We start from the raw sequence: 27,765 nt of genomic DNA, 5'->3' as shown, positions 1-27,765 counted from the left end.
TTAAAAAATGCAGATTAAATATGTAGAAATGCTGTTTTTTCACTTATGAAACTGACCAAGATGCAAGATCTATAATTGCTGATTGAGTAAATAAGTACTTATTTAGAGGATAAACTAGTATGTGATAAAAGCTTTTAAAACATAAAATAAATGCTTTGATTCAGCAATTCTTTTAAGATTGTGCCAAGAATGGTGTTATGAGAATGATTCTCCAGTATTGTTTATAGAGAAACACTGGAAACAAGCTTGACTAAATTTGTTGTAGGACTGATTTCACATGATGGGATATTATGCAGCCATAAAATACATTGCAGTGGAAAACTATATTAGTGACATGAATCTGCCATCACCTACTGTGTACCGGGCACAAGTTGTCAGACTGTAGAGCCTGCTTCTCAACTGGAAGTACTCTGTTTCAGGATTTTGCAGAGCCTTAGGATTAACATGGTACATCTTACTAGAGCATAAAGATTTCTGAAAGAGATGGAGGGGGAAAAAACCAACAGTATTTCTTTGAATATTAAGATTGCTATATTGTGGATAAGAATGAGTGCATTTTAAAAATAACCAGATGAATTTCACACTTGTCTGTTTTGGTGAGACGTTGAGCTATTTTAATATAGAGTTTATTCTCTTTTAATAAAGATAGAAAAAAAGGCAAGTGTATATGCTTAAATGTTAACTATTATCTTTGGGTGCTGGGATTGTAGGTGATTAAAATTTTACCTGTGTTTTCTACTGTGAATCTGTACTTAGAAATGTTTTTAAAGTTATATCTGGTAGAAAACTTTAAATAGGTCTATACAGACAGCATAGGTCTATGCAGTCAGCCTCACACTTGCAAGCTGAGATACGCGGAGTAAATCAGTCATTGTTATGAGCCCTTTTTATCTGTACTATACTCCCTTTGAATAAGGGTTCTTTCTTTTTGTTATTATTTTAGTTTGTGTATAGCACCAGTGTAAGTGGTAAGCCTCATGCCTGATCTTTCCCTTTCTTGAGACAATAGGCCCAAAATGAAATTCTTAGAACCAGTTTAATGTTGGCCTTAGCCATTCATTATACGTTTTGGAGGTAAATGAACATTGTCAAATTCTAAGTCTATTAACAGTTGAATTAAAAAAATGCATTTAATTACAATTTGTTATTTATAATAATGAGGAATACATTGTATTCAACAATACAATGAGGAATACATTGTATTTTTTCAGAATACATCTGAAAAAATACAGATTATACAGACTCTTCATTTTAGCCAGTAACTTTGTCCTATTTCAAATGTCTTTTTAAAAAATTTCTTGAGCAAACATGATTGATTCTTAACCTTTTCTTAGGGTATTCCTTCAAGTATTGATGCTCTGATAGTTAACTGTTAGCTAAGGAGAAAGACATGTAATAACTAACCTTAGGTCTGTATTTATAACTAGTGACTTCAACTCTGGAACTTATTTCTTCTAGACAAATCAGCAGACTTCCAACTACAATTTGGCCAAAATATCTACTCCAGCAGACAAGGTCTTACGGAAATTTGAGAATAAAATTAATCTAGGTGAGTTCATAAAATATATTTGGGCTATGAGGAAGTTATTCAGAAGCCATGAAGTGTCATAAATTTTGTTAGGTCAAGAAATGAGTGTGTTCAGTGTTACTGGCTGAATAATAATAATGTTTAGAGAAGATAAAAACTCCGTATTTAAAGAACTGGCTTTAGGAAGAGACTTCAGCTTCTGCTTTTTTAGCTCTGTTTGCTCCTCTGCTGTAAAAATATAAATTTGCAGATATCTGTTCAAGTTTTCGTCTGTTTTGTATTAAAGTAGCATTGTCTCAGACTAGAATGTTGAAAATACGTTGACCCTTGAACTTGGGGGTTGGGATGCTGACTCCATGCAGTTGAAAATCCACGTGTAACTTCTGACTCCCTCAAAACTTAACTATCAGTAGCCCACTGTTGACCAAAAGCCTCACTGATCACATAAATAGTTGATAAACACATTTTATACGTTATGTATGTTATATACTAAGTTCTTACAATAAAGGAAACTAGATAAAAGAAAATGTTAAGTCATAAGAAATACATGTACAGTACACTACCGTGAAAAATCCGTATATAAGTAGATCTGCATAATTCAAACACATGTTGTTCAAGTATCAACTGTACTAGAATATTGAATATAAATACATTTTGTTTTACTAGACACTTTTTCTGTATGCATTAATCATTTAGTGAGCTGTTGAATGCAAGGAATCAGAATGTTGATTTGAACCACCACCTCTTAAAAAATGCAGGATCATCTTTGTCTTGTGGAAATTGATTCATTATAAACCTAGCACAGTGTCTCTCATATCCTATCACTGACCTATAACTTGAAATGAAACTGAAGTTTTTAGAGTTAAACTTGGAATTCGGGCAGTTTATATTCCCAAATTAGCCGTATAAAATATTAACAAGTGTCTGAAATTCAACATATGCAGGTAAAGGATTTTGGGGAGATTCCTGGAAATGGGTTTCTGTGGCTCAAATTAGAGCTGTGATGATGACAGTGACAACACTTGTCACTAAGGAGACACAACTTCATGCTCAACATCTAAAAACATTAATAGTTTTTCATCATTAAAAGATACTCTATATGTAACAAAATATTTGGAAAATAGAGGAGGAAGAGGGAAAAAGTATTCTATTCAAAATGTTGTCTTTTTGTCTTAACTGTTGTTTACATTGTGGATTTTTTAATTTTTAGATAAGCTAAATGTTACTGATTCTGTCATAAATAAAGTCACCGAGAAGTCTAGACAAAAGGAAGCAGATATGTAAGTAATATTTTAATTATAAAACATGGCGGATAGGGACTAATTCTAGACAAATGAGCATCTTGGTTATAATTCTTTTGGAAAGGATATTTCTTTATATGATTAAACCAGTTTTCTTTTTCTTTGTAGCTTAAATGAGGGTGTCCTTTCCTTAGTAAGTTGAGAATATTAAGTGAGTTTTAAATGTGTGGTCAAACTATAATCTTGTGAAATTCACAATGTGCTCTTGGGAGGGTAATGGTAAACTAAAATGTAGATTCCAGTTTAAACTGAAGTGTTAAAGTGTAAAAATGCTTCCTTTTAAAAACTTATTAAAAATTTTTCCCTTCCATGAAATGTTTTTAAATTTTTATTTTATTATTTTTAAATTTTTTTAAGTAGGCTCCATGCCCAGTGTGGAGCTTGAACTCACAACCAACCGAGCCACCCAGGCACCCCTCCATGAAATATTTTTAAAAATGTAAGGGAAGATTTAAAATTAAATAGTGATCTAATAAGAACAATTTCTATTTATTCTCCTCAAAACCAGTTGTTTAAGTGCAAGCTAACTTCTATATGCTAAAAACACTAGGGCATTGACATATTGTAGAAAATGACATTAAGTTTATACAACTAGCAGTGTTTGAACTTAAAAACCAACTTTCTTCTGACTAAAAATCACTTTTCTTCTGGTTTATTGCTATCCCCAAGAGATACCAGCCTTTTGAGAACTGCCATAGTCATCTGTTATATCATAGAAGTGTCTGAATCTTTGTGTTTGAATCTTTGATTGAGGTTAGTGTGCTAATAGAATCAGTGTGTGAACTGAAGCCAGTCAGAGTCTGCATTTTAATGCAGAACTCAAGAACTGTCTTTAGATGACAAAAACCCGTGTCTTTGTAGAAAGGGACTCTAAAGAGAAGGTGATATAAATGACTTTAAATCTCACATTAGATTAATAGAATCATTAAAGATTGAAAGACAATATTAACAGACCCAATGTTTCCTTTTTTGCAGCATGGTTCACCTTATCCCGGCTGCTCTCTTTATCTAATCCTTCTGAAAGATGGATAGAATGATTTTTTCTTACTGCAGATGTGCTCCTTTTGCTCTAGGAAACTGAACTGATGATTAAGGGGACACAAAGGAAGCAACATTGAGCAATGAAACTACAATGAGATTTTGAAATGGGTTATTAAAGAAAGTACCTACTTAGGAATTTTATGGGATGAGATACATTTCGAACTTTTTATTTTGGCTTCTGAATTTTGAATGTCACATTCTTTTTTGGTTTTGGTTAGGTATCGCATCAAAGATAAGGCAGACAGAGCAACTGTGGAACAGGTACAATTTAAATGTGCTTTCATTTTAAGTAGGCATTATAAGTTCTCATTTTAAATTAGCGCTTCTTTTCTCTTGGGATTATAGTTTGCATTCATTCTTCTTGCTTAATGCTAATGTAACCTAAAATTACTCCTTCTAGTTTTGAGTTTAGAAGTCTACATTTTGAGGGGCGCCTGGGTGGCTCAGTCGGTTGAGCGTCCGATTTCGGCTCAGGTCATGATCTTGTGGTCCGTGAGTTTGAGCCCTGCGTTGGGCTCTGTGCTGACCGCTCAGAGCCTGGAGCCTGTTTCAGATTCTGTGTCTCCCTCTCTCTCTGACCCTCCCCCATTCATGCTCTGTCTCTGTCTGTCTCAAAAATAAATAAACGTTAAAAAAAAAAAAGTCTACATTTTGTTTTATTGATAATAGATAACTTAGAGTCATGCCCCCCTCTGTGGCCACCATGCGGTGTTTTCATCTTCTATGAGGATGCAGAATTTACTGGAAGTCCAGAAATCTTTTGTCTTAAGCAAGATATGCAGGAATTTTGTGAGCTTTATTAGAAGGTACCTGTCACAAAGTGAAGGGATAGGGCAATGCCTTCAGATTTTCACTAGAAATCCCTTACTTGGTTTAGACATTATGCTGGTTTTATTCTTTCTGTTCAAGAATGGGGGAAATTTTTCCTAATTTTCCCATATGTAGAGAGTTGTGAATTGGATGTTAGCATTGGCTCCGATTTTTGACGTGAAGGTGGTAAAAAGGGTCAGAACATTGCTACTGCTATCTACCACCCTTGTCACCCCTACACAGAGGCACAAACATTTTGGAATAGTAGCCCCTATGATCCCCAGATCCTTGATATAAGATATGAACCCCCTGCTACTAGCCACCTCAGTCCCCAGCAGAGTAACACCCAACCTGAGCTCCAGAACCATTTGTGCAGTTGAAGAATTCCACCTGTAATTGGGCAGGAGTGGGTCTGAGATCTGTGGATTCCTTGTCCTCTCATTTATTTTGTGTGTGTGTGGTTGAAAACAAAGGGTATAGTCCAGCTGAGAGAAGCGAGGCAGCCATAATTTTCAAACACCCTAAAATAACAAAGGCAATAAATCCTTTTTTCCCCCTTTTTCAAAATTAATTTTGAATAAACAATGTATATCTTGGTCTTAAGCTGTCTTTTTAAATATGTATTTGTAAAGTTTATTCCATTCTCCTATTTCTCTCCCCTATTTTGTTTTTAAGCCATTTTGGTACGTTGCTCCTCCTACGCCCCTGCCTTGGCTTCCTCCCAGTTTTGCAGCCACACAGGTGTCTGCCTGGATTCTCAGCGCGTCGCTTCCCTCTGCTGACCTGTGCAGTGAAGTGGGAATGTCAGTTAGGGCCCGTTAGCCCAATTCCCTTTCATTCCTCTCTAGTTGCCATAGTTGCAGTTTGGCTTTTTGTCCTGTAGTCTTTCCAGGGTTGTTTTGTTTTTATTAACCCTAGGTTTCTGGTATGACCGTGGCTGCATTACTGAAGGATAGACCCTAAAGTATAGTTAGATTTGGCCACTTCACACTGTCTCTCTCTGTGGAGCTGGAGGGGCTGCTGTGAGTGTCCCTTGAAATTGCATGTAAATATCTGGCTGGTTGAGTTCAGGCATGGATGAGACCAGGCTTTAAATTCCTTGCTTTCTGTTAAAGAGGACTTTGGGATCCTTTTTACTCAAGATTGATTGCTCTAACTTTGAAAGAGACCCTTTCCCTGATTTACTCATCTATAGCAGAGGTGCACAGACTCTTTCTTTAAAAGGTTAAATAATAGGGGTGCCTGGGTGGCTCGGTTGAGCATCCAACTCTTGATTTCAGCTCAGGTTATGCCCACATTGGTCATGCTCCATACTCAGTGCAGATCCTGCTTGAGATTCTCTCTCTCCCTCGCCGCCCTTGTCCCATGCCTCCCCAACCACCCATTCATGTGTGCGCGTGTTCTCGCTCTCTCTCTCTCTCTCTCTCTCAAATAAAAAATAAATGGGGTGCCTGGGTGGCTCAGTTGGTTATGTGTCCGACTTCTACTCAGGTCATGATCTCATGGTCCGTGGGTCCCCCATCGGGCTCTGTGCTGACAGCTCAGAGCCTGGAGCCTGCTTCAGATTCTGTGTCTCCCTCCCTCTCTGCCCCTCCCCTGCTCACGCTCTAACTCTCTCTCAAAAGTAAACATTAACAATTTTTTTTTTAATAATCGATAAATAAGGAGTTAAATAATAAATACTTCAAGCACTGTGGCTCACAATTTTTTTTTTTAAGCAACTTTTAAAATGTAAAGACCATTCCTAGCTTGCAGGCTGCAGAAAAAAAAGCCATGGCCTGGATTTGACTTCTGTGCTGTAGGGTGCTGACCCCAGTTTAAAGTTGCAAATCCAGTACAGTGACCACTGAGCACTTGAAACGTAGCTAGTCTGGATTGACATGTGCTATAAACATAAACCAGATTTTGAAGACTTGGTGTAAAAAAGAATGTTAAATCTCTTACTGATAACTTTTTATATTGATTACATGTTGAAATTGATAGTGTTTTAGATAGATTGCATTAAATAAAGTATATCAAAATTAATTTTACCTGCTACTCTTTGCTGCTTTTAGTGTGACTAGAAAATGTGAAACTGCTATGCGGCTTGCATTATATATTCTATTAGCTAATATCAATCTAGAGTCCATTTCTGTTTCTGTTGAACTTGGTAGACTTTGACTTCTGTGTCTGAACGAACTTGTTGTTTTGTCTCTTGTTCCTTTGGCCTTCGTGTCGTGTTTTATTTACTAAAAATCAGAATAAATAAAAACACCACAATTGAGACTGTCGGTCAGCCAGAATAGCATAGTATTTAAGCTCTTCAGTTTATTAATGGTCAGGTGCTTCAATGAGAAATACTTGATACTATCTTTCTGAACTTTCTATTTTTTGCATTTTTTTAGGTGTTGGATCCTAGAACACGAATGATACTATTCAAGATGTTGACTAGAGGAATCATATCAGAGATAAATGGCTGCATTAGCACGGGAAAAGAAGTGAGCTTTTCTTTGGATGCCTGAATGTTTTCATGTTAGTTTTCTTATTTCAGATACCAAATGAAACTAAGGCACGTAGTAAATAAATGGTGCCTTTAAAAGAAAAGAAAAAAAAAGCATGCACAAGTCAGGATAGTTTAATTAGTGTTTGTAAAAACAGCTTCATTAATATTTATGGCTAGGTAGGAAGTTGTGCACATAAATCGGCCTTTTCACTATTGTTGCTGTACTGGATCACTGAGTCCAGGTAGTGCCCAGGGTAGGCATAGGTGGTCAGATTACTGCAGGCCCCAGTCCTTGCCACATAGTTACTATGGGAGGGGGGGCTTATAGTCTAGTTTCTGTGGATAAGCAAATCTCTTTCTCTGTTTTTCTTTGTACGTGGATATGGAGATAGACAGACATGGCCTTTGTAAATTAGCAACTCATTCTATGGGAAGCAGTCCTCAGTAAAATTCAGTTTATAAATCATGAGATGTAAGAATGTCTTGAAATATTTTTCACATACTTGAGATGCAAAGATGTTTGAAACTGCTTCATGCTTAATTATAAATTGGATCTTATATGTAAATTGGAGCTCTACTTTACGTTTTGGTATGATGTTTCATATTTTAATTGATGTATTCAAAAGATGATATTTCTTCTACATGCTACTTCAGTTCACTTTGTTTTTTTGACTTTTGAGGATAGAATCAAACAGTTGAAAATTAAAATACTTTTGTTATTTTACACAAACTTATTTTGTTTTTGATGCAAAATAGGCTAATGTGTACCACGCTAGCACAGCAAATGGAGACAGCAGAGCAATCAAAATTTACAAAACTTCTATTTTGGTGTTCAAAGATCGGGATAAGTATGTAAGCGGGGAGTTCAGGTGAGTGAGCTCAGATTCTTTTTCCAGTGGCCTGATTTCTATATCCTAAAAAAATAAAAACTAGAATAATAGAACGATTACAATAACAAGTGTTTTTCTTGTTCAAGATTTCGTCATGGCTATTGTAAAGGAAACCCCAGAAAGATGGTGAAAACTTGGGCAGAAAAAGAAATGAGGAACTTAATCAGGTGACTCTCGAGGTCGGGTGTCTGTGCTGTGCCAGGCATACTGGCCCCAGCTCCTTCTTGCTGACAAATCCCAGTGTGGTTCTGTGTAAAGGTGGGGACTCATAGTGCTGTTCAGTTGTGTTAGATCTGAGGTATGCAAAAGAAACCAATTTCTGGGCAAATAGAAACTACCTTATCTTCTCTGTTTTGAGAATCCGTTATAGAAAAATTTACATTTATTCAGCAAGGGTGAGTCGTTTGAAGCACCTTGGTAGCCATGTGGAAGCATTTAGAATTTATACGGAGGATGATAGGGGGCTGTTGCAGGACTTTATTTTATTTATTTATTTTTTTAATGTTTATTTTTGAGAGAGAGTGCAAGTGGGGAGAGGCAGAGAGTGGGGAGACAGAGGATTGATCTGAAGCAGGCTCTATGCTGACAGCAGAGAGCCCAATGTGGGGCTTGAATTCACAAACCATGAGATCATGATGTGAGCTGAAGTCAGTTGCTTAACCGACTGAGCCACCCAAGCACCCCTAATTTATTTATGTAAATTCAAGTTAGTTAACATATAACGTAGTATTAGTTTCAGGAGTAGAATCCGTGATTCATCACTTCCATGTGACACCCAGTGCTCACCCCAAGTGCCCCCCTTAATACCCATTGCCCATTTGGCTCCATCCACCCACCCAGTGCCCTCCGGCAACCCTCAGTTTGTTCTCTGTATTTAAGAATCTTATGGTTTATCTGTCTGTTTTTATCTTATTTTTCCTTCCCTTCCCCTATATTTATCTGTTGTGTTTCTAAAATTTCACATGTGAATGAAATCATATATTTGTCTTCCTCTGCCTGATTTATTTCGCTTAGCATAATACACTCTAGTTCCATCTACGTTGTTGCAAATGGCAAGATTTCATTCTTTTTCATCACTGAGTAGTATTCCATTTTATATATATCATATCTTTATCCATTCATCTGTTCATGGACATTTGAGCTCTTTGCATAATTTGGCTATTGTTGATAGTGCTTCTGTAAACATTGGAGTACGTGTACCCCTTCAAATCAGCATTTTTTTTTTTATCCTTTGGATAAATACCTAGTAGTGCAATTGCTGGGTCGTAGGGTAGTTCTATTTTTACTTTTTTGAGGAACCTCCATACTGTTTTCCAGAGTGGCTGTTGCAAGATTTAAACAGGGAAGTAACACAATCTGGTGGTGAGACTGATGGGTTATTTTGTCATAGGTATTGGAGTTTAGACAGTTTTGCTAGGTCCTAAACTCTATTATAGTTTCTTTTTCTTATTTCTATCCAGTTGTTTTTAAAAAAATTTTTAATGTTTATTTATTTTTGAGAGAGAGACAGAGAGCCTGAACAAGGGAGGGACAGAGAAAAAGGGAGAGACAGAATCTGAAGCAGGCTCCAGGCTCTGAGCTATCAGCACAGAGCCCAACATGGGGCTCAAACTCACAAACCACGATGTCATGACCTGAGCTGAAGTCGGATGCTTATCCAACTGAGCCACCCAGGCACCCCTCCTCTTTCTATCCAGTTTTGGACATGTTTATGTATTATTCTTTGTGCTGATCCTTTTATATCAAGTGAAGGCAACTTGCTTAGCTGAGATGAAGTTTTTCAAAACATTTGAAGTATTTTTTTCTCTTTCAAATAACTTTTAACTTTGTATGTGCCATACAGAGGTAACATACATTGGATACTTTAGTATTAAATCCTTATTTTGAAAGTCCTTCTGAAATCTTCCTGTGTTCAGTTAGCTAGCTAGATGTTAGGTATGAGTTCAGCCGTGTTTTGTTTTGTTTTGTTTTGTTTTGTAAGTAGACTCTGTGCCCAACATGGGGCTCAAACTCATGACCCTGAGATTGAGAATCACATGCTGTACCAACTGAGCCAGCCAGGCACCCTGAGTCCAACTGTTTTTATTAATCATTGTTTAGCTAGTCAGCTGAAAAGACATACCTGCTGTATCTCATCAATTCTGAGATGCACATTTGACAGGTTAACATCTCTGGAATGGGACCGAGTGTTAGAGACTGTGAGTAGTTGAATTGCCAGTGTTGTGTCATTCTTGGTCGTGCATCATGGTGTCACCTAAAAATCACTGGGGCCCTAGAGTTTATGACAAACAATAATACAGTTGAAACATGTTGGCGCTGCCTCCTAACAGTGATACTAATCTTCTGTAGCCATTATAATTTGCTTTAGATGCTGTGTCACCTTCTCACTTGTCCTTTTACCTGTTTGAATATCATAGGCTAAACACTGCACAGATCCCATGCCCAGAACCTATCCTGCTAAGAAGTCATGTTCTTGTCATGGGTTTCATTGGTAAAGATGACATGTGAGTACGTAGAAGGCCTAATAATTACATGCTCAGAATGGTATTTTTAAGTGCTTTGAAGTATACAGTGTATAAATATTTCCCATTTAAATAGCTCCTTTTATCTTGAAGTATTTCATAGGATTTTTTTTACTGTATGAGTGCTTAGAGTTAATTTATTCTACCTTTTTTAAGTCCCCAAATGCTTCAGAATAACAAAGTTCACCCTGTTTCTGAGAAATGTTTTGTATAGTAGGCTGCAAGAGCACTTGTTTCTTGACAGCTTGTTGAAATGGTACATCTGTCATGAGCCAAATTGTTCAGCGATGAGTTGTCGAAAAGAAGTGCATGTAGCAATGTAGTCTAAAGCAGGAGAACTTGTTCTGGGGCATTTTATCTTAGTTCATTTGATTTTTATTCAAGGCCAGCGCCACTGTTGAAAAACGTCCAGCTCTCAGAATCCAAGGCTCGGGAGTTGTATCTGCAGGTCATCCAACTCGTGAGAAGAATGTATCAAGACGCCAGACTCGTCCACGCGGATCTCAGTGAATTTAACATGCTGTGAGTGCATTTTGTCCTTTAGGAGCCACCTGCGTGGTGTTTCATGTCCTTTAAAAAAATAAAATCCATATTTAATTTTTTCTTATTGCCACGTAGTATTCCATTGTGTATATAAACCACAATTTCTTTATCCGTTCATCAGTTGATGGACATTTAGGCTCTTTCCATAATTTGGCTATTGTTGAGAGTGCTGCTATAAACATTGGGGTACAAGTGCCCCTATGCATCAGTACTCCTGTATCCCTTGGATAAATTCCTAGCAGTGCTATTGCTGGGTCATAGGGTAGGTCTATTTTTAATTTTCTGAGGAACCTCCACACTGCTTTCCAGAGCGGCTGCACCAATTTGCATTCCCACCAACAGTGCAAGAGGGTTCCCGTTTCTCCACATCCTCTCCAGCATCTATAGTCTCCTGATTTGTTCATTTTGGCCACTCTGACTGGCGTGAGGTGATATCTGAGTGTGGTTTTGATTTGTATTTCCCTGATGAGGAGCGACGTTGAACATCTTTTCATGTGCCTGTTGGCCATCCGGATGTCTTCTTTAGAGAAGTGTCTCTTCATGTTTTCTGCCCATTTCTTCACTGGGTTATTTGTTTTTCGGGTGTGGAGTTTGGTGAGCTCTTTATAGATTTTGGATACTAGCCCTTTGTCCGATACGTAGCAACGTGGATGGAACTGGAGAGTGTGATGCTAAGTGAAATAAGCCATACAGAGAAAGACAGATACCATATGGTTTCACTCTTATGTGGATCCTGAGAAACTTAACAGAAACCCATGGGGGAGGGGAAGGAAAAAAAAAAAAAAAGGTTAGAGTGGGAGAGAGCCAAAGCATAAGAAACTGTTAAAAACTGAGAACAAACTGAGGGTTGATGGGGGGTGGGAGGGAGGGGAGGGTGGGTGATGGGTATTGAGGAAGGCACGTTTTGGGATGAGCACTGGGTGTTGTATGGAAACCAATTTGACAATATATTTCATATATTAAAAAAAAATAAAAATAAAAAAAAATTAAAATGGGGGAAAAAAATAAATAAAATCCCAATCTAAGAAGTCATTTTTAAATTTTAAAGTTTTAAAGTTGGCTTCCATGCGGTCATAGTATAGGATGTGTTCTCTGCCTCTGGTGACCTCAGTCACAGAATTGACCATCTGATCATTAACAGGCTTCTAGGACTTTGGAAATTTTCTCGGTTTTCATCTCTTGTTAGTCAAGCGGCCTCTTATCCTTACCCACCTTGTTCATCTTATTGGTTATTTCCCTTGCTTTTAAAGTAGAATTTTTTAAGCAAGGAATGCAGGAAAGTAGTAGCATCCAAGTCCCTGTGTGTCTGGCCCACAGGTACCATAGCGGAGGTGTGTACATCATTGATGTTTCCCAGTCCGTGGAGCATGACCACCCACATGCCTTGGAGTTCTTGAGAAAAGACTGTGCCAATATCAACGGTGAGTGGGAATTGGAGTTTCCAGCCAACTTGTTTGTATAGTGGTTTTGCACTGTTAAGCTGTTGATATGGCCCTAAATCATTTGATACAGCGATTACCATTTGCTAGGAGATTGTATATTTTTATTCATCTCTTTGTTCCTCTGTAAAGTAGTTGGAATAAACCTTTTCCCTCATAAAGCTATCATTGTATTTTCCTTCCAACAGATTTCTTTTTGAAGCACAGCGTTGCCGTGATGACTGTGCGGGAACTCTTTGAATTTGTCACAGATCCATCCATTACACATGAGAACATAGATGCTTATCTCTCAAAGGTGAGATGGGGTGAGGAAGGGAAAGGGCAGAAAATGGCAATAGTAATTTGCACTTACATGGCGCTTCTAGGGACTCAGATTGCTTAGCATGTGTTCATTTTGACAGCTTCCTGAGACCTTTTCCTTCTGATTTCACAGATAGGGAATCAAAAGTACAGTAAAAGGCCAATGAGAAAGCCAGGTTTCTTGACATGAAGCATTGGGCAGGATTACATAGACTGCCAAAGTTCATGAATGTTTAGTAAGAGACCTGTTCGCTTTTGGTGTTTCCCTTGTTTCTCAGAGGTCTTTCTGAATCCTAGAATTTTTGAAAGTGTGGTAAAACGTACATAGCATAAAACTTGCCATTGTAACCATTTTTAAGTGTACATGTCACTTAAGTGCATGCACAATGATGTGCCGCCACCGCCACCGTCCATCTCAGAACTTTTCTCCTTGTGCAAAATAGAAACTCTGTGCCCATTAAACATTAACTCCTCTTTCTTCCCTCCCACAGCCCATCCTACTTTCTGTCTGTGATGTTGCCTACTCTAGGTACCTCACATAAGTGGAATCAAGCTGTTTGTTTCTGTTTCTGGCTGACTTGATCCCCTTAGCGTAGTGTCCTCAAGATTAATTCGTGGCATGCAGCACATTTTGTTTATCCATTCGTGTGTGGATGGACACTTGAGTTGCTTCTACCTTTCAGCTGTTGTGAATAATGCTGCTATGAACACGGGTGCACAAATACCTCTTCAAGACCCTGCTTTTATTTCTTTTGGGCATATACCCAAAAGTGGAATTGCTGCATTATATGGTAATTCTGCTTTTAATTTTAATACTGTTTTCCTTAGTGGCTATACCATTTTACATTGCCACCCAACACTGTGCAAGCATTCCAGTTTCTCCACGTACTCACATCCTCGCCATTTTCTGGTTTTGTTTTCCTGTTGGTGTTTTCCTGTTGTTGGAACAGCCATCCTGGTGAGCGTGAGGTGGTGTCTTATAGTTGTTAATTTGCATTTCCCTGATGATTAGTGATGTTGAGCATCTGTCTTTCACATGCTTGTTGGCATTTATAGATCTTCTTTGGGGAAATGTCATCCACTTTTTTGCCCATTTTTAAATTGGATTGTTTTTTGTTGTTGAGTTACAGGAGTTCTTTATATATTCTGAATAGTAACCCCTCATCAGATCTGTGATTTATAGATACTTTCTCCCATTCTTTGGGCTGCCTTTTCCCTCTCTTGGTCACACCCTTTTGATTTTGGTGTCAGTGTATCTGTTTTTACTTTCGTTGCCTCTAAATCTTAGAATACTGAATACATGGCATATATGCCCCTAAACAGTTTTCCAGGTTTTATCATACCCTTTTTGTATTCTCGCCTTTCCTTGGAATGCCTTCCCATTTCTACCTTTGCACATTTTGCTCTGCCTAGTGAATGTTAGAGCTCAGTTCAAAAAGCTTTCTCCAGGAGGAATCAGGCAAAAATCATTGTTTCCACGGGTGTATTTCCCATATTATGTGAGCCTGTAATAGAAGTAGTTGTACTGCATTCTGTTATTAAGTTCTTTTTAATGTTGTCACCCTTTACTAGACCATGAACTGTTAAGGGACAGGAGTTCTCTTCTTGTATTGCCTGTACCTCAGTCAGTACTGGTGCATACTAAGCAATTGCATATATTAATTGGATAAATGGTATCATTTTTATTTCTAAACTCTTAAGCACTAATTTTAGTGTCTGAATGTAAAACAGAAAAACCTAGTACCACAATTTTTTCCTCTTTCCTGTATATTCTAAGTAGAGAACCAATCCAATTTTACAAGCCAGAAGACTCTTGTAAAATCTGTCACCTTAGTGTCAGTCATCGTTTGTTCAAAGAGCTTTCTTTGGTGGTTGATGCTTCCACAGCATTAGAGACACATACTCAAAAGGACAATCCACCTTTCCTCTTTCATTTCTTTCATTGACTACTCAAGAATTAAAGAATAGGTCTTTCATTCTTTGGGTCTCAGTTTTCTGTTAGTAAATGTTTTTGCTAATCATTTAAACATTAGGAAAAGTAGTTTTACTCTTAAGGAAAGGGGTGGGGATCCCCTGAGGCTAGATGAGTTTGATTTATTCTGTTACTTGTGAGCTTCCCGCAGCCTTTTTGGTGAGGTCTGACTGAGAGAGCTAACCTGTATCACTAAAGGTCACTGAGTCTTTTCTTTCAGAAGTGTAGAGGTGATACTGGTAAAAATTAGAGCAGGTTTATACTAAAATTGAGAAATGGATGCATCTTCTATAGGTTGAATATAAAGGAAAGTAACTTTTGATTTCTTTCCAAGGCCATGGAAATAGCATCTCAAAGGACCAAGGAAGAAAGGTCCAGCCAAGATCATGTGGATGAAGAGGTGAGATTTATTATCTACTCACAGGCTTAGGAAACACTGAGTTTTGTTTGTGTTTTTGTTTTTTGTTTGTTTTAAGGGCATGCTAGGTCACAAACTTGATTTTAAGAGAGAAGCAGTTTTCAAATGACTGTTTTCCTTGAGCATAATTTGAGCCAGATTATATAAATACATTTCACTACATCATTCCACTCAGCAGCCTATGAGACAATCTTTCTAGATAGAGAACTTTATTTACTTGAAGAATAATTGACGTGCAGTATTATATTACTTTCAGGTGTACAGCACAGTGATTCAACATTTATATACATTACTAAATGGTCACCACAATAAGTCTAGTTCCCATCTGTCACCATACATAGTTATTACAATATTATTGACCGTATTCCCTATGCTGTATTTTATATGTGACTTATTTTAAAACTGGAAGTTTGTACCTCTTAATCCCCTTCACATATTTTGCTCTGCCCCTCATCCTCTCCCCACCTGGCAACCACCAGCTTGTTCTCTATATTATGAGTCAGTTTCTGTTTTGTTTTTTTTAGAATCCACATATAGGTGAAGTCTCATAGTATTTGTCTCTCTCTTTTATTTCACTTAATGTAATACTCTTGAGGTCTGTCCATGTTATCACAAATGACAAGATTTCATTTTTTTTTTTTACTAATAATTTTATTTTACTGTGTGTGTATGTGTATCCACATACATACATGCACTCCATTTTCTTTGTTGATGGACACTTAAGTTACTCCCTTATCTTGGCTTTTGTAAATAATACTTCAGTGAACATAGGGTACATCTATCTCTTTGAATTAGTATTTTTATTTTCTTTGGTTATATACTCAGAAGAATTGCTGAATTTTATGGTAGTTCTGTTTTTAATTTTTTGAGGAACCTCCATATAGTTTTCCATAGTGGCTGCACCAGTTTGCATTCCCACCAGCAGTGCATGGGGGTTCTCTTTTCTCTATACCCTTGCCAATACTGATTTATTTTTGATACTAGCCATTCTGACTGGTGTGAGGTGATATCTCATTATGGTTTAGATTTGTATCTCCCTGATGATAAGTGATCCTGAGCATCTTTTCATGGGTAAGTTGGCCATCTGTGTGTCTTTGGAAAAATCTCTGTTCAGGTCCTCTGCCCATTTTTTAAATCAGATTGTTTTTTTGTTGGTGGTGAGTTGTAGGAGTTCCTTACATAGTTTAGATATTAACCCTTTATTAGATGTATCATTTGTAAATATTTTCTCCCATTCGGTAGACTGCCTTTTCGTTTTATTGATGGCTTTGTTTGCTGTGAAAAAGCTTTTTAAGTTTGATGCAGTCCCATTTGCATATTTTTGCTTTTGTTACCCTTGTCTGAGGAGACAGATCCAAAAAATATTGCCAACACTGTTGTTTAACTTTACTGCCTTTATTTTCTTTTAGGAGTTTTATAGTTTTGGGTCCTACATTTAGGTCTTGGCTCTATTGTGAGTTTATTTTTGTGTATGGTGTAAGAAAGTGGTCCAGTTTCATTCTTTTGCATGTGGCTTCCAGTTTTCCCACCACCATTTGTTGAAGAAACTGTCCTTTCCCCATTGTGTGTTCTTACCTCCTTTGTTGTAAATTCATTGACCTTATATGCATGGGTTTATTTCTGGCTTATTTATTCTGTTTCCTTGATCTATGTGTCTGTTTTTGTGCTAGTGCTATACTCTCTTGATTATAATAGGTTTGTAGTGTAGTTTGAAATCAGAGAGTTTAATACTTGAGATAGAGCACATTTTTAAAGAAGCTATTGAAACATCTGACTCAAGAAGGAAAATCCTGTTTCAGTTCGTGACTGTGAATTTTAAAATGATTTATATGTTGATTTCAGTAACATTGTAGATTTTAAATATTTATGGTAAAAAAGAAAATTGTTTTATCCTTGAAGATCAGTGGATTTTTTGTGAGTGTGATCCATGTTCTCACAGCTATTAGTGTGATAGATGACTATAAGGCACCCTATATCACCAATTCTGAACCCTTTTCACCATAGCACAGGACAGACAATATTTCTATGTAAGAACATGTTCCTTTGTAAGGCATAACCAGGGGCAGCACTTGCTAATGCAACTCCATTCCTTCCTTTCCCACTCAGAAAAGCTTTTGAGAATGCAAATGAAGGGAGAGAGGTGTTATTTTAAGGGTAACTTCAAATCATTTCATATTTTATTGTTAGTAACAAATTCCTTTTGGCACACCACACAGCAGATGTAAACACCAGTGTGTGCGGAGAGCCCTGGCTGAAAATCAGTGTTGTAGATGACGATAGGTTCCTCTGTGACATGACGGGTGTGGGATGCTCAGTGAATGAGAGAAGCATGTGAATAACACTTTTGGTTTTACTTTCCGTGTGTTAGGTGTTTAAGCGAGCATACATTCCTAGAACCTTGAACGAAGTAAAAAATTACGAGAGGGATGTGGATATAATGATGAAATTGAAGGAAGAGGATATGGCCATGAATGCCCAACAAGACAATGTGAGTAGCTTGATTTGTATATAGCAAGCAAATTTACAGAGGAAGCTACTGTCACATACCTGCCTCTTGACTGTTGGCTTCTAATCTAGTGAGATGGCTAATTCCCTTTGCATTAACAGGTCCTTTCTGTGTATTGGATGTAAAGGATGTTCACTGGCATTTGTGAAAAAATGACACATTTGAGTCTAATAGACGATAGTTGCAGAAAATTGAAGATATCTGTATAAGTCTAGGCTTATATCATTATTATGGTGGGTCTGTTAACATATGTGTTTCAAGGTCTGAAACATTTTTTTTTTCGTGAAAAAGCCAGATAGTAAATATTTTTGACTTTGCAGGCCAGGAAGCAAATTGGAGGCTATTATGTAGGTCATTATATAACAAAGAAAAAATTTCCCCGAATATTTATTGATGAAATTAAAAGCTCTTTAATAATAATCAATTCCTACTAATCACAATTCCTATTAATGAGAGAAGAATGGAGTTATTTGGGGGAGGAGAATACATTTCATTTAATTGAGATTCAGAGTTAGAGTTTTGTGTCATCAGGTTGGTGGCAGAGTTTCATCTGTAAAAACCATCAGGCTGTGGGTAGGTTGTGGGCAGGTTGTGGGCCAGCGTTTGTTCATGTCTCTTATGTTTGGTGGGCAAGAATAATTCCCACCAAGAATAAACTGTGTGTTAAGAGGAGATAAATTTTAGGCTCCTTTTAATGATCACAGAAGGTACCAGTCAGCTCCCAGCGTTCTTCCATAATATTACAGGGTGTATTCTTCACAGCGTAGGTTTATGTTGACTCTTCTTTTTTGTCTCTTTGGTTATAAGATTCTGTACCAAACTGTTACGGGAATGAAGAAAGATTTGTCAGGAGTTCAGAAGGTATGAGAACATGTGTTGCTGTTCACTTACGTGAATACTCCTTTGGAGGGTATAAAACTTGATGTATACTAGAATTAAATTAACAGTGATATTATATTAGTATAGATCCTTTCCAAGTTAATGGGAATTTTCAGAAATGCCCTTTTTGTGTTCATTCTTTTAACCCTAAGACTGAAATTTGGGAATTTACGGTTTATTTCTCATTCTGCCTCCGAATTGTTCTATTGTTGTTGCTGAGGCAGTGATATTTTTTATATCCTGGTCTTCATTTGTGAAATTATTGATGATAGCCATGTATTTCTTAATGTTTTTACAGTCAGCTTTAAAAAAAAACAAACACAATGGAATCTGGTCTCCTACTGCTTTATAACCTGTTGAAGAGCAATCTCCTCATGAGTCTAGCAGTCTTATACCGCTGGATTCCTTAGGGGTTTTTTCTTGGAAAAGTCTTGTTTTATTTTGTTTTACATTTCAGGATGGTGCAGATTAATTCTAATTAAGCAGTAGTAAATAAAGGCAGTTCTTGTTATTTTAATGTTCTTAACTAAAGGCTTAAATGTGAAGGATCATAGTTTGCTTTTTGAAAATTTGATGTGTGTTTGTTTTTGGAAGAATCAAATTAGGAAAACTCACATACTCACTGTGTGTTATATATAGCAAGTGTTACAGGGCTATTGTGCCATGAATTCCAGGCCAGGAACATTTTGTTAAAACTGGCTAGGAAACCTTTTTGTACAGTTCCCTTTTAAAGTTTACTTTTTATTATAAAAAGAAACCTCTTGTTCTTTAAAAATGCTTTCTGCTAAAACTTCTAAATGTCAGAAAAGAAAATCTCTCTTGTTTAAATATTGTTTTCCCTTTTGATTAACAATAAATTGTTGCTTGACATCATATTCATAGGAAAAGAGCTGTGAGATTATCCAAATAAATCTTTTAATTCTTACTTCCATCTATATTTCACATCTTTCGATATTCCAGCTCAGTTCTGTCTTTGATCTGAGTCACCCAGGAAAGCCCCAGTTCCTTCATTTGGGTATGTTCTTGAGCCTCACGAGATGGGCTGTTTTCTAGCTTCTGCCCTGGTGTTATGTTGTTTTCGATGCTTCAGTACAGGATGTTGTTTTTCAGTGTATATCTGCAAGGCTAAAAAATCTGAATTGTGGCTTTAACACATTTAACAATAGATAACTAAGTGGTTTCGAATGACATGGTTTTGTAATATTTTCAAGGTTCCTGCACTTCTGGAAGATCAAGTTAAGGAAAAGGCTTGTTCTGATTCAGATGATGCTGGAAGCTCTGAGTGTTCTGATACAGACTCTGAAGAGCAGGGAGACCAGGCCTGCTCCAGGAAACCCGCTGCTGACCCTGAAGTTGATAAAAAGGTTAGTGAGAACTCAGATTCCCTTGTTCTTCAGTGTGGCAGCAAAGCCAGCCTCATTTCTCTTTGTTAACATATCTAGATTATGATGGCAGAAAATAGTATTGATCAGTAAGTACTTCCAGTTGTAGATCTAGTTTCTAAGTGTGAACTTTGCCTTTGGAAGTCACACTGTTTAGGGATTGGACTGCTATTAAGAGGTCCCTGGGCACTGCCTAGAGAGAAGGACACACTGAATTCATTGATCAGAAATGATTGTAATTCACTTGAAATACAAATGATGTTGGAGTTGTCCCATGATGAAATATTGAAACGCCATTTTACAGGGGATTTGCAGCCCCTCCAAGTGTAGCCAGGATCTAAAAGACTTACTCCACTCCTAGCCATGGACAAGAGACACTACTGACTGAATGATATATGACTGCTGTGTAAATGTTACTCTTCATTCTTAGCTTCATCCTTTAAACCTTACAACATGTGGGTCCTAAGACTTCTGAGAGACATACCGAGCTCACGTGCACAGAATTTTCTCTTTCAATCTACTAGAAATGCTTAGTCTGTTTCCAACCTTTATTTCTCTTAGAGTATGAAACTTGTGAAGAAAATTAGTTGCAAACATTTAATAATCCTCCCAGATATTTCTGTTTGGCAGTCTTCAAATTTCTTTCTTTTTTCTTTTCTTTTCTTTTCTTTTCTTTTCTTTTCTTTTCTTTTCTTTTTTCTTTTCTTCTCTTCTTTCTTTTCTTTTCTTTTCTTTTCTTTTCTTTTCTTTTCTTTTCTTTTCTTTTCTTTTAGAGACAGGGTGTTGGGGAGGAGCTGAGGGTGGGGGGAAGAGAGAGAGAGGGAGGGAGGGAATCTTAAGCAGGCTCCATGCTGGGCATAGATCTCAGGATCCTGAGATCATGACCTGAGCAGAAATTAAGAGTCACTTAACCGACTGACTAATCTAGGTGCACCTGGCAGTCTTCAGGGTTGTTTTTATTTTTTTTTTAGTCTTTATTTTTGAGAGAGAGACAGAGTGTAAGCAGGAGAGGAACAGAGAGAGAAGGAGACACAGAATTCGAAGCAGGCTCCAGGCTCTAAGCTGTCAGCACAGAGCCTGATGCAGGGCTTGACCTCATGAACTGTGAAATCATGACCTGAGCCAAAGTCGGACACTTAACCGACTGAGCCTCCCAGGCACCCCGTTTTTTTTTTTAATGTTTATTTATTTTTGAGAGAGAGAGTGAGTGTGAGTCAGGGAGAGGCAGAGAGAGAGGGAGAGAGAGAATCCCAAGCAGGTGCTATGCTGTCAGAGCAGAGCCTGATGTGGGGTTCGAACCCAGGAACCCAGGAGATCATGACCTGAGCCAAAATCAAGAGTCAGACACTTAACCAACTGAGCCACCCAAGTGCCCCACAAATTTCTGTTAAGAAACTCCAGAGACAAATTTCGAATGAAATTTCACTACCAAATCATAATCATTTTCATCTAGTTATATTGACTTTTATCTTTTCACATATATTTTTTTATTTAGTTGTAATAGTAAAGTTAATACCCTGAACAAATGAAGTCTGCAGGTTCTTTTAGTTTATTTTTGGTTTTTTACAGGAAAGAAAAAAGATGGTCAAGGAAGCCCAGAGAGAGAAAAGAAAAAACAAAATTCCAAAACATGTGAAAAAAAGAAAGGAGAAGACCGCCAGGATGAAAAAGGGCAAATAGAATCAGAACGCCACAACATAAGAGTAATTTACCATCTGTCACTTTTCTCACCCACGCTGTGAGCTATGAGCTGCGTCTTGAAGACGTGCTACTGATTTTAACTGAGGTTATCACGGCAGTGTCGTGAAGACAGAGTTACGTGTTCTCATCTAATTATGTAAAAAGCTCTAAGCTCTCTTATCTAGACCCAGTCACTGCCTCTGTGTGGTATTGACAGAGGATTTATTTAAGCAACTATATGAAGAACTTTTTACAATTTTATTTTTATATGTATTTTTTTCTCCTGCAGTGTGTTTTTTGAGGCATCATAAATGTTATAATGTAATGAGCATTCATCGTCTTTAAGTGTAAAGGCACTTTGGACAGACTTGGCAAATTGTATTTGCTTTGTTTGTACATGCCAGAGACCCATCTGAAATCATTTGATCACAGGGCCACGGTTTCTGTAGAAGGGAGTTTCCCTTCAAAGAGAATTCACATGGCTGTTGACATAATCATTCACTGCAACTGTTACAACCGTGAGGTATGCATTGATGCTTATTTGTGATGCACTTATGCATCATCTCTGATACTCTTTTGAGTTCAGACATCCCAGTTCGTAAGCTGTTTCACACTCTGCTGTTTGGCCTGTTCATTCACTCATCAAATATTTGAGTGGCTCAGGTGCTAGGGATACAGAAGTAAACAAAACCAAAAAATTACTACCTTCAGGTAGTTTACATTTTGAAAGGAAAACATTAAACAAGTAAATAAAAAACAGTGTCTGAGTAGGTGGTGAATTCTGTGGAGAGAAAGGATGCAGAAAAGAGAGAATTCCTGGGGAGGAAGGAGGCTGCCATTGTCAAACAGTCCACACTAAGCAGCTACCTTTGAGCAAATACTTGAAGAATGTCAGTCGTGTGCATATTCGGAGAGAAGGGTATTCCAGGCACAACAGGTGGGAAGGCCTTGAGACAGAAGTGTGCCTGAAAGTTCTAGAAACAAGAGACTCCCATAACTGAGAAAGAGGAGATCCGATGGTGCCAGGCTATTAGAAGGTTTTGAGCAGAGGAAGGATATGATCTGACTTGGGTTTTGAGAGGATCTTGATCTCTCTAGCCTCTGTGGAGTCCTGAGTAGGAAGCAAGGGTGGGAGACCAGTGGGTGGTTATGGTGGTAGCCCACGTGAGCGATGGTGATGATTTGGTCTAGGATGGTAGCAGTGGACTTGGAGAGAGCAGTGGGATTCTGGGTGTAGCACAAAGTGGAACAACCCTGATGTGCTGAGGGGAGTATGTATCAGGCGTGTGACAGACAGTGAGGGATGACTTCAGGATTTGTGACCCAAGCAACTGAGAGACTTGGAGTTGCCACTTCCTGTGTTGGGAAGGAGCAGGTTTTGGGGGTAAGAGATGAGATAAAAGCTTACATTGCAACAAAGCACAAAGGTCAAAAGAAATTAATTTTTAACTTTTTACCATATACTTTATGTTAGAAATGTCTGTTTTAGCCCTTGCATCAGAAACAGTTGCTACAAATAAGCTTAGTTTACCTTAAACTGAAGCTTGCACCTGCTTGTTTGAAGGTTGGTGGGCTAGTGGGGGTGGTCAACTAAGATTTTAAAATATTAGATCACATTTATTATGTTCATACGATCTTCTCCCTGACTTCAAAAAGTTCAAAATGCAAAATGTAATTCAGTGAAGTACAACAGCCCCTCTAAAATATTCTACAATTAACCAAAGGGAAAGCAGAAACAGACTTAACAATTCTATACACCTTTGAGGGTTTTATCTTCAGGATCTTCCTTATGTTGTATTTGTTTGGTCTTACTCTCTGACAGGGTGTATTTGAAGGGGCCAAGTTTCTCAGTGCTATCTTTTGGTGAATCTAATGTAATTATGAAGTTTGGAATCAATTTCTCTTGGGCAGAAGTAGTGTCAGCAAGATACAGGGACAATTCCTTCTCATTTGCATTACTTCCGGGAGGTAGTGGCTTGTAAAATACCAAAATTTGGGACTATAGGGAGATTCTAGGGGGTGTCTGGGTAGGTTGGTTAAGCATGAGGGTCGTGAGTTCAAGCCCCCATTTGGGCCCCATGCTGGGCATGGAACCTACTTTAAACAAAGGGGGGGGGTAGATTCTAATTTGAGGAACATTTTTCTAATAACTGTCTTGCTGATAGGCTGTTTCCCTGTTTGGATTTGTGGGCCACTGGTAATATTCCTGGCAAACTTGTCTGAAACTGTATGTCCCCATTCCTGTCTTTCTCACCAGAAGGCTTAGAAGAAGGAGTCTCTTCTTAGGCAGACTTCTAGAGCTATTTGCTGACTTCAGTTGCAATTGAATTTTGAGTGCCTGACAGGTTTTAAGTGCCCATGGATTATTGGTTGTACAGTTACTTTCCATCTGGAGAGATGAGGTTTGGGTCTTTGACTCAAAGGCTGGTACATAATTTTGTCAATTGTACGTGTATCTGATTTCCTGTCATATTTTGTTGATACTTAATCCTTTCAAATAATGTATGTTCTTTCCAAAAGTGTACTGTGAGAAATTTGGATAATTTCTTTGAAGCACAAAGTCACAGCTATCTCCAGGGCTGCTCTAGGTGTCATCCTTCCTGTGATGAAGCAGTTTAGGACCAGAACTTGCACAGGCCCAGATGCTCCAGCATTTGAGCACGGCCTTGCAGCAAAAAGACAGGAACTATGGTGGCACTATTTGTCTCAGTCTGACAAGTAGGAAACCCAGGTTTCTGTGCTGGCATCAGGCTTCCTTCAGTTTTCTCTCTCCTTGATGAAGATGGACTCAAGAGGTTGGAAAACATTTTGGTTTGGTACAAAGGGTTGTTTCAGATGGTCTCTCCTTTTCAAGAATGTTCTGTTGAATTTAGTGTGAGCACCTTGCTGTTCCTTGGTAGTGGGCCTATCCTGTTTTGTGGCTGTGATCTCATTAGTCTTTTGGATTGGCAAATGAAGAGTTGAAAAGTTCTAAAAGCTGGTAAAAGAAAAAATTCGGTTTAAGGACATCTCAAACGTCATGAGCTCCAAAGGAGGACATTAAAATCTTTTTGCTTTCAAAAGCTTGACAGGTTTTCTAATTTTTAGTTGTTTATACACACAGTAAGTAGAGACCATGCCCGTTCAGAGTTCTACCTTGACTTCTGGGGGTTACTTTGTCATGGTGAAAGAGTTGCACTGATCAGCATCTCCTCAAAGTATAGTTTCCCAGGAAGATGTTTTCTGAGCACATCAGATGGACACAGCTTTCAACCATGGGTAATCACTAAAGCAAGAGCTCTTTATGCTGTGTTTTGAATCGGATTAAGTTGTCACAGTCCCTACAGTTTTTAACTTCTGTAGCCTTTGGGTTTGTGTTGCCGTGGACATAAAGACTTTTGTAAATGCCCCAGGGCAAATTGGAATGCTGGGTATCAAATCATCTAAGCTAGTTTCCGAAGGAGAAGATGCCTTTCTTGCACCTGTGTTCTCCATGCATCTTGGTCCCAGTTGATAGTGTTATGGAAACCACTGGACTTGAATTTGAGGAACCAAGACTTGAATTGGTGGAATTCTTGACTTTGGTTTTCAGCTTTCCTTCATCTTCTGTGTCACTGCACATCGTGCTTTGAGTGCTGGCAGGCCATGAGTGTGAGGAGGTGGCTGTCCTACAGCTAGAGTAACCACACAGCCACACAATCTTTGTCCTCATTCCCCCCCCCGCCCCAGAACGGTAAGGGGGTCATCTAGTGTTTGAGCAGAGCTACTTGTAGCTGTCTGAGACGCTTCCATGTCTCATGAGTGCTACTTAGTAGTTTTTGTTTGTTTGTTTGTTTAGTAGTAGTTTTGTTTAAAGGCTGATCAACCTCATCCTCTTTGGATGAGATTTTTAACCTGTGTAACCACTGTATGTGACCATCATGGGGTTCTAGATTTGTCATTGAAAAAGTGGTAGGTCCTTGGGGCCAAAGAATTGTTGGAGTCATGATGCTACTAGAGTGCAGAAGTTGGAAAAACAGAGGAGGCCAGAGAAAGGTATGTTTAAGGTCATACTAATGGAAGGTTGCCCTTGGACATATCTGCGGTGCAGCCATGAGTGGGAGTGGCCACGGGAGGGTAACAGACAAAAGCATTGAAGGCCGGAAGGCCAAGGAACTGAGGCTAGGGCATGGCAGGGCCATCTGTGTTAGGACAGGCCTAGTTTTAGAGTGTCTGTAGGAGCCCTGCTTCAGTCTTCAGGGAGAGAAGGGAAGTGGGCCGGGGAGGGCGTGGCATCGATGCTTGCCACTTGTAGGGGAAGTGAGCGGTGTCTGATGACATGAAACTAAGGGTGGCAGATCGAGCAGTGCCCCCAGGAGAGCCAGAGTTAGTTTAAATGCAGTAAGTAAAAGGGAACCCTCAGAGGAGATGCTGAGGACACAAGGCTCTTGGTGTCTGACAACGAGTTCTGAAAGGCCCCATGGGAGTGTTTCAGGACTTAGAAAGGGAAGGGATCTATTTGAGCTCAGGTGCAGGCCAAGCCTTGGTGGTGTTGGCGGCTTCAGGTTCTCAGAACCTGATGCCATAAAGTAGACAGATGTGGCGACCTCTGTGGAGATACTAGTGGGGCCCACCTCACAGAGTTCCTGTGAAGGACACTGAGGAGAGCTTGGTGAGGGGTGGATCAGGCCTTCAATGCCTAGACCCATTGCTCAGTCACTGAAAGTGGAACAGCCAGACACATGGGCGCTCCTGTTGTGGAGTAGGAAGAAGCGCAACACAGCCACCTGTGAAGTATCTTGCCTCCTACAGAAGCCACTGAGCCTGAATCCAGGTAGTCTCCAGATGTGGTCAGCGGTTATAGGAAATACACAGCACACGGGCTGGATTAACTGAGGCTGGGAGGAATCAGTCATCCAAATCCAGAGTCAGAATATCTGTCAGGGAAAAAGGAAGAAAAACTGTTGCAAAAAGTGAAAGAAGTCTAAGAGGCAGGCATACCAATGCTGGGGACATCGTTTGGATCCTGATCAGACCAAATCAATTGTAAGAAGATGGGCTTTTTTTGTTTGTTTGTTAGGCAAACAAATTTAAAATGGAGTAGGTATTCGATGATGATAGGAAGGAATTGTAATTTTATTGGATATGAGGGTGGTATTGTTCCATTTTAAAAATTGTGCTCTCTGTGTGGACTGAAGACTTTATGGGTCAGACAAATAGGATGTCTGGGATTGCTTGAGAATACTCCATCTTTATCCCCATCCCTGCAGTAGACAAGACAAGATCAGAACATTAGTGAGTGCTAAAGCTGAGAGTAATGGGTGTATAGGATTCATTGTGTTATTCTATTTCTATGTATAAAAGTTTCCATAAAAGTGTTTTTTAAGATGATTTAAAGCATATTAAAAACAGGGCTTGTCACTTAGTGTCTATATACTTGTCTTATTATTTTTAAGTAACTGTTTTTGCCTGAGCATCAAGGTTTAACCATGTGGGCCAAATAAAGTCGGTATAGGCAGAATCGTGATGCCTACTGGTCCTGGACTCGCTTGGTGTCACTTGAAATGAACTTTTGGGTCTGAAATTCAGATGCCACTAGTAGGGTGCAGTTGGAGAACTTGTATAAAGAACAAAGGCTGATGGAAGCTTTAGTTCTGCTGAACCTGATCCTTGTTTTAAAATATGATGCCACCTTCTGAGTGCCCTGTCCTAACCACTGTTTGGCATGGCTGTCTGCCCACTTCCCTGAGGCCCCTACATTCTTTATTACCTTTGCACTATTTTTCTAGAGCTCTTCTAACTCACTTACTTGGATATTGAATTTACTTCTGTATATCACATGTCTTCGCTCACTTCCGAAACTCTGATTAGAATGTAAGCTTCAAAAGGGCAAGGATTTTTACCTTTGTTCAGTTTTGTATCCCAGCGCCTAGAATGCTATCTGAAACATAGTAAATGCTCCATAAATATTTAAGTGAATGATAGGTCGTGTTCCTTAAACAAAAATGAGGGTATTACATCAATTGGATGTGCCCCTCATGTTCATAACAATGAAAAGTAGAAGTTGATGTGGACTTCTTTGTACCCTCTCTAGCCCTACCCTGACCAGCGGTG

The 27,765-nt window shown here is 38.6% G+C and overlaps 1 protein-coding gene and 1 non-coding gene across 3 annotated transcripts in view; one reads left to right on the top strand and one right to left on the bottom strand.

Moving 5' to 3' along the window:
* The window catches only part of RIOK1 (RIO kinase 1), a 30,990-nt gene extending 3,918 nt beyond the window's left edge, over window positions 1-27,072 (top strand). For both annotated transcript variants that reach the window (XM_045497479.1, XM_045497480.1), the window contains exons 3-17: window positions 1,459-1,549; window positions 2,739-2,808; window positions 4,089-4,131; window positions 7,065-7,157; window positions 7,919-8,031; window positions 8,139-8,219; window positions 10,470-10,556; window positions 10,959-11,096; window positions 12,435-12,538; window positions 12,745-12,851; window positions 15,163-15,228; window positions 17,615-17,734; window positions 18,560-18,613; window positions 19,843-19,995; window positions 21,583-27,072. In XM_045497479.1, coding sequence (XP_045353435.1) covers window positions 1,459-1,549; window positions 2,739-2,808; window positions 4,089-4,131; window positions 7,065-7,157; window positions 7,919-8,031; window positions 8,139-8,219; window positions 10,470-10,556; window positions 10,959-11,096; window positions 12,435-12,538; window positions 12,745-12,851; window positions 15,163-15,228; window positions 17,615-17,734; window positions 18,560-18,613; window positions 19,843-19,995; window positions 21,583-21,693 — 1,431 coding nt within the window. In that variant the 3' untranslated portion in view covers window positions 21,694-27,072. The remainder of the gene's footprint in view (window positions 1-1,458; window positions 1,550-2,738; window positions 2,809-4,088; window positions 4,132-7,064; window positions 7,158-7,918; window positions 8,032-8,138; window positions 8,220-10,469; window positions 10,557-10,958; window positions 11,097-12,434; window positions 12,539-12,744; window positions 12,852-15,162; window positions 15,229-17,614; window positions 17,735-18,559; window positions 18,614-19,842; window positions 19,996-21,582) is intronic.
* TRNAE-CUC lies at window positions 10,043-10,115 on the bottom strand. Its single transcript has one exon. It is a non-coding gene; the product is annotated as a tRNA-Glu (tRNA).
* Window positions 27,073-27,765: the final 693 nt, after the last annotated feature.

This window comes from Leopardus geoffroyi, chromosome B2, assembly GCF_018350155.1.
Source record: "Leopardus geoffroyi isolate Oge1 chromosome B2, O.geoffroyi_Oge1_pat1.0, whole genome shotgun sequence".
Lineage (NCBI taxonomy): Eukaryota > Metazoa > Chordata > Mammalia > Carnivora > Felidae > Leopardus > Leopardus geoffroyi.
The sequence above is the reverse complement of the archived record's forward strand: the minus strand, read 5'-3'. Positions and strand labels throughout refer to the sequence as shown.